This window comes from Alexandromys fortis, unplaced genomic scaffold, assembly GCF_014885135.2.
Source record: "Alexandromys fortis isolate MF-2015 unplaced genomic scaffold, M_Fortis_MF-2015_v1.1 scaffold_7, whole genome shotgun sequence".
NCBI classification, from domain to species: Eukaryota; Metazoa; Chordata; class Mammalia; order Rodentia; family Cricetidae; genus Alexandromys; species Alexandromys fortis.
This window is the reverse complement of record NW_026067920.1, coordinates 3,741,298-3,748,228: the sequence shown is the minus strand read 5'-3', so window position 1 is coordinate 3,748,228 and position 6,931 is coordinate 3,741,298. Positions and strand designations below refer to the sequence as shown.

At 39.4% G+C, this 6,931-nt stretch overlaps 1 protein-coding gene across 8 annotated transcripts in view; it reads left to right on the top strand.

The window, feature by feature from the left end:
- The window catches only part of Grk4 (G protein-coupled receptor kinase 4), a 69,796-nt gene that overhangs the window by 44,200 nt on the left and 18,665 nt on the right, over positions 1-6,931 (top strand). For all 8 annotated transcript variants that reach the window (XM_050140907.1, XM_050140906.1, XM_050140909.1 and 5 more), the window contains 2 exons: positions 4,070-4,107; positions 5,538-5,627. In XM_050140907.1, the coding sequence (XP_049996864.1) occupies positions 4,070-4,107; positions 5,538-5,627 (128 nt within the window). The remainder of the gene's footprint in view (positions 1-4,069; positions 4,108-5,537; positions 5,628-6,931) is intronic.

Below are 6,931 nucleotides of genomic sequence, written 5' to 3'. Positions count from 1 at the left end.
TTTATTTTTTTTATTTTTTTGGTTTTTTGAGACAGGGTTTCTCTGTGGTTTTGGAGCCTGTCCTGGAACTAGCTCTTGTAGACCAGGCTGGTCTCGAACTCACAGAGATCCGCCTGCCTCTGCCTCCCCAGTTCTGGGATTAAAGGCGTGCGCCACCACCACCCGGCTATTTATTTTTTTTTAAAGATTTATTTATTTATTATGTATACAACATTCCTTCCATGTATGCTACGTGTCAGAAGAGGGCACCAGATCTTATTATAAATGGCTGTGAGCCACCGTGTGGTTGCTGGGAATTGAACTCAGGATCTCTGGAAGAGCAGTCAGTGCTCTTAACCTCTGAGCCATCTCTCCAGCCCCCTGTTTTAGGATTATGATTAGATCATCACCATTCAACCTAAAGAAAAAATCCAAGAGAGTGCATCCAATAAACCTGTTCAGAGGTCTGGAATGGTCTATTAACAAGGGCATATCATATCTCCTTTGTAGGGTAAAAGGGCCAGCCAAAGAAACCAACCAATCCCTGAGCACGAAATCTAGCACCCTGACCATGAACCCAGAACCAGTGAAAGAAGCAACCTGGGTCTGAAACTGGAGCCAGTGAAAGAAACACTTTAGCCCTGAACCTAGAGCTGCAGAAACATATTTTGGCACTGGAGCCAAAAAAAAAAAAAAAAAAAAAAAAAAAAAAAGACCACTGAAAGAAACATAGTTTAGCCTTGGAAACAGGGCCAACTCTGCCCTTGCCTTGACCAACTAAACCAACCAGTCCCTGAGCCCAAAATTTTACCCCTAAGAAGGCCTATATATGCCCTTCTGCTAGCTCAGTTGCTGGCTGTCCACCACCCTGGCAGTGGCAATTGCTTTCCTAGACTCCTCCTCCTTAAAAGAATTTTGGGTGAAGATTTTTTTCTCTGGCAGGGAAAAAAAGAACCTTGGGGGTGAACAGAAAAAAAAAAAAAAAAAAAAAACCAAAGAACCTTTGCTGAGATGTCCCCTTAGGAGGGCTTAGCATAAAAAAAACAACCCTTGCTTAGACATTCCCTTAGGGGAGCTGAGCAGAAAAAAATATAACAACTTTTCTCTGGAGCCAGAGGAGATGGCTACATTTTTTGCAGGGACTTCCCCTTTAGCAGAGTGAAACAGAAGTAGTAATTTCTTGGGCCAGAGCTGAGCACAGCAGAAATGGAAGCAGATAGCTCAGCTAGGACCTTCCCTTCAGGGAACAGAGCAGAGCTCAGCTGTAAGGGGTCTCTTACAAAAGGAGCAGAATTGCTATATCCTGCCTGGAGACCATCATCCCCCCCCACACACCCTAACTTAAGGTATTTCCTGACTTCTTGAGGAGTCAGAATACCTTTCCAGAGCTGTCCCTTTGCAGCTCCACTTACATCCTGATGTGTTCAGCGTCCTCTTTGCTATAATATATTGTCCCCAATCTCAGGGACAGTTTGAAAAGAGCTGTTTACTTTTATCAGAAAATAAAGCTTATGAGGGAAAGTTTGAAAAACGCCATTTGGTGGTTCAGTGTCCTGGTGTTTACTTAGCTACAGACATTCAATATCATAGCTTGTCTCCTAGTATGTGTCCACTTAATTTTGTAATACTTCAAGTGTATTATTGCCTTGTCTGTACTTACCCTGGAGAATCTTTGTGAAAATGGCTAGAGACTGAGTATATACAGTTGACAGTCATGACATACAATGGGTATTCAGTGCCAGATGGCTAATGTTATTACTTTGGGTTGGGTATTCCTTATTTAGACCACGGACCGCAGTATGTCAGAGTTTCAAGCATTTAGATTTCAGATTTTTGATGAGTGTTCAGAATGTAAATATTGTTCTAGTTTATTTTCTGTCTCTGTGATAAAATACTCTGGCCAGTAATCTTGGGAAGGAAAGACTTTGGTGTACACTTTGAAGTCACAGTCCAAACAGCTGTCAGGGCAGGACTGAAGCAGAGACTATAGAGAAAGGTTTTGTAGTAGTATTTTCTCATCAGGACCGCCATCTTGAAAACAATGACATGGAGACTTCTTAATAATTGTGAAAGCTTGACTTTAGCTTAGTCTTTTTCCCAACTAGCTTTTATAACTTAACCTATTTTTTAAATTTACGTTTTGCCACGTGGCTCAGTTACCTTACCTCTGTACCATATGTCTGACATAGCCCGAGTCTCACTGGTATCTCCATCTTTCTACTTCCCAGAGTTTTCTATCTCTGTCCAGAAATCATGTGTTCTCTCCTGTCTAGCTATTGGCTGTTCAGCTCTTTATTATGTCAATCACAGCAGTACATCTTTGTACAGTGTACAAATATCCTACAACAATGTTCCTTTTTTTTAAAAAAAGATTAATGGTAGTTTTATTTTATTTTTTATAATAGGAGATTTCACATCATTCACCCCTATCTTATTCATTACCCCCTTTCCATCCTTGTGACCTCTTCCCCTGAGGGGGAAAAGAGGCCAATTTGTTTTTATCTGTATAATCTCTGGGGTGTGGTCAAATTATCAGTGGCCTGCCTCTTAGTCCTTCTCCTCCCACTCCCACACCCTAAAGGAAGCCTTCTCTTGTGAATAGTGACACTTAAGCATCCTTTCACAGTTTTGAAGAGTTCCTGTTTAGCCCATTACTATTTCGGTCTGTGGAGGGGCATTGGGGTGGAAGTAGGGATTGTCATAGAAGATGTTTATTGGCTGACAGTAGTGTCTTTAGTTGATCATATAGCTGGGCTAGTTAGAAGGCTAGCTTCTAACACTTTAGTGAAGCTGTAGATCACAAAGGAGCAGGCAGAAATGTATGTCTGAGTCAACAGGATTCAGGGTAGGCCTGAGATTTTCATCATAGCCAGAGACATAGTGATGGCAGGTCACATTTGAGCAGAGAAATTTGAGTGGGGTGCTCTGAGACATGTGAGATGGGAGGTGACTGGAAAGGATAAAAAAATCAATGAGATTGTGAAAATTCCTTGCCACCTCTAGGTTACTTTTTAATAATATTTAGTAGGGTTGTCTTTTTATTATTATTATTACCAGATGGATAGTGGGGAAAAACAAAAATGTTCACTGTTCTTGTACCTAGAGAATAAATTCATATGTGCTCACTGGCTAACAGCCTTGTCGGGAGCCCCTGCCAGGCCACATGGTTTCCCTACCTGCTCCCTTCCCTGGCCCTTCTGTCCTGACAGCAGTGACATCTATTATGAGCCTCCTGAGCAGATGGCAGGGACCAGCTGCATACTGCTGGCAGGTGCTCACTTTGGATCTCTGGGATTTTCCTGTGTTGGTCCTCTGTCTCATCTTGCTGCTATGGCATTATTTCTAGGGTATTGTCTTACACTGCTGGCTTCAGATTATCCTCTTCCTGTGTGCTAGTGATGTGTCCACAGATTGACAGGAATACTTAGGGAAGATGGTCTGTCCTCAACTGTGGAGTCATAAGTATAAAGGCATTGAAAGTATTTTTCTTTTTTTAAATATTTATTTATTTATTATGTATACAATATTGTCTGCGTGTATGCCTTCAGGCCAGAAGAGGGCACCAGACCCCATTACAGATGGCTGTGAGCCACCATGTGGTTGCTGGGAATTGAACCCAGGACCTTTGGAAGAGCAGGCAATGCTCTTAACCTCTGAGCCATCTCTCCAGCCCTTGAAAGTATTTTTCATGAAATGTAATGCATTTTAAAAGACAGAATGAGTAATATTCATTAAGGACTAATTGATTTTCTTACTCTGGGCCTCCATACAGAATCACTAGAATGTCTTCAACTTGGCAGGACTATCCAAAGTTCATTTTATATTTAATATAGGTATGATGCTTGCTAAGATGAATTCTTCTGGTTTTTATAGGCATATATCACTATGCCTAGAAAATTTGTAGAATTCTTAAGCTACCTGTAGTTGTGTCTGAAGTCTGTAGCAGCTTGGATTGCTCATCGAGTGGTTTTACTTTCTGCTCTTCTAGCTTCCTCTTTTTACCATCGAGATATTTATGGCTGTTTCTTCTCAGTGCTCAGGAACTACAGTGCTGACTTCTGAATAACAGTTTTTGTTTCTTTCTTTGTAGAGACCTAAAGCCAGAGAATATCCTCCTTGATGATCATGGTAAGTAAAGAGATCCTTACATACTTAAGGGTAGGCCTGTCAGAGAGACACATGGACATAACCAGTTAATACAGACTGGAAACAATAACTAAAAGAAACTCTTTGGGATGTGTCCTTAAAAATCAGCAATAACAACACAAACCAAACAGTTGCATTGCCATCACCTGTATTTATGTACATACAGAGATGTCAGCTGTTAATGATGAATGTATTGAAGTAGGTGTAAATAAACTCAAAGTGAGCATTTGCCCTCCTGTTTTATTTTCTATTGATCCATATTTATTTTTCTTTATTCCTTAGCTCTCTAAACTTGGCATGCTTCCCTCAGTTCTGTTCCCTTGTCATATATCACATGTCCCAGCTCAGGACTGTGGGGTCCCTATGATGGTAGATGTGGACTGGCCCTAGCAGTCAGCTCCTTGTCAGCATCATGGGTGCTTCTGGTCTTGATGTCTCTGGATCTGAGAATGAACCCTATTGCTAGGATGCTAGCTGTGTTTACACTAACTAGGTTAGCAATATTGAGAAGGAGCTTCTGTCTATTGATTTATGGTGGCTAAAAGGAGAACATGACCAGAGCTAGAGCCAGAGTGATTGCTACAGAGAATAGTTCAATGTGACAGGGTCCCGAGGACAAATATGGGGCATTATTAGTACATAGCTTTATTCTACTTCTGCCACTGCTTTCTGCTTGTTACCTAACTTATGGACCGTGAAGAGGAAAGGTGCTGAAAAAATAACTTTACCAGGTTGTGTCTGCAGCATCTGACTCTAAGCTTGTGATGTGCTGCACTGCTGTCTAGAATTGGCATTTGAAGTTGCTTTAAAAGAGGCAGGGAGAGGACATGTTATATTGTAGGACATGGAGTAGTTTACTAGGTGTGCTAATAAGGTGAGTCTAAATTCAATGGCAGGTATCCTTAAAAGATTGTGTTTTGTAATTTGTTACTTTCAAAGGAATTTAACAAACATTAATACCCTCCTATACATAAAATATTTGCATAGTCGAGGGCTCTAAGTAAAGGGTCTTAATTTCATTACTTCCACTTGTAGGTATAAGGAAACAATAAATATGGTACCTCTGTTTTTATCTAGTGGTTATCTACTGTTAAAGGGCGCCTTCATGAAAGTATAAATCTAATTTCTTGCTGTTAGTGAAACTCAGTATGCCATATGAAATCTTACTACATGTATAAAGTTAAATGTAACTTTTAGATATTGCTATTTTTATACATATTTGGTGTGTATGTTTTGTAGCACTGGGGATGGAATCTAGAGCCTTAAATGTGCTAGGCAAGTGTTTTACTATTGAGCTATATTTTTAGCTCTCATCAATGCTTTTTAGATGAACTTTGCCTCCCAGTTATTATTGTGACTAAAATGCTACTACTTCTTCCCATGATCTGTACATTATGTTTGAACACACACAGGACACATCCGAATTTCAGATCTTGGTCTAGCTTTGGAAGTTCCAGAAGGGGAGATGGTTCGAGGAAGAGTTGGTACTGTTGGCTACATGTGTAAGTGAAAGATAACTTTGGTGGACCTTATCCTTCCTGCCAGGTGGCCCAGTGCTTTAGGATCCAGAGGAAAAAAATAGCTTTTCGTTTACTCAAATAGTATAAATCTCATTAAGTCATAAAACTAATGCCATATTGAAACACATTAATTTTAAAAAATATTTGTATCATATTTATTATTGTGTATATATATGTGTGTACACATGTGCATGACAGAGAACACATATGGAAGTCAGAGGACAACTCAAGTAAGTCAGGCAAGTCAGGTTTTAAGGCAAGCACTTTACCTGTTGAGCCATCTTGCCATCCCCTGAAATAGCATTTAATAAAGCTAATTATCACTGTGATTCTTTATATACAAACACAACAGTTCACATTCTTCAGGACTGAAAACAATGATTAGATATTAAACTTAGTTTTAAAAGAACAAGTCTTGGGCTGGAGAGATGGCTCAGTGGTTTGAGAGCATTGCTTGCTCTTCCAAATTTCCTGAGTTCAATTCCCGGCAACCACATGGTGGTTCACAACCATCTGTAATGAGGTCTGGTGCCCTCTCCTGGCCTGCAGACATACACACAGACAGAATATTTTATCCATAATGAATAAATAAATAAATTAATTAATTAAAAAGAAAGAACAAGTCTTCTGGGGGGACAGACATGGCAATATATAGGATTAAAGGTATGTACCACCATGAATTCTTTTATTGTTCAGGGTTGTTTTAGCTATCCTGGGGTTTTGTATTTCCATATGGAATTGAGAATTGTGCTTTCAAGGTCTGTGAAGAATTGTATTGGAATTTTGATGGGAATTGTACTGAACCTGTAGATTGCTTTTGATAGGATGACCGTTTTTACTATGATAATCCTATCGATGCATGAACATGGGCGATCTTTCCATCTTCTGTTATCTCTTTCAATTTTTTTCTTCAAAGACTTGAAGTTTTTATTGTTTTATTGTCTTTCATTTGCTTGGTTAGAGTTATCCAAGATATTTTATATTATTTGAAGCTATTGTGAAAGGTGTCGTTTCCCTGATTTCTTTCTCAGTCTGTCATTTTTATATAGGAGGGTTACTTGTTTGTGTGAGTGTGTTGGAACCCCTTCAACTAGAATTACAGACAGTTGTGAGCTGCAATGTGGATGCTGGGAATTGAACCCGGATCTTCTGGGAAAGCTGTGAGTGCTCTTAACTGCTGAGCCATCTCTCCAGCCCCTGTCTGAGAAACTTTTATTTTATTTTATTTTTATATATATATATATATATATATATTTATTTATTTATTTATTTATTATGTATACAAT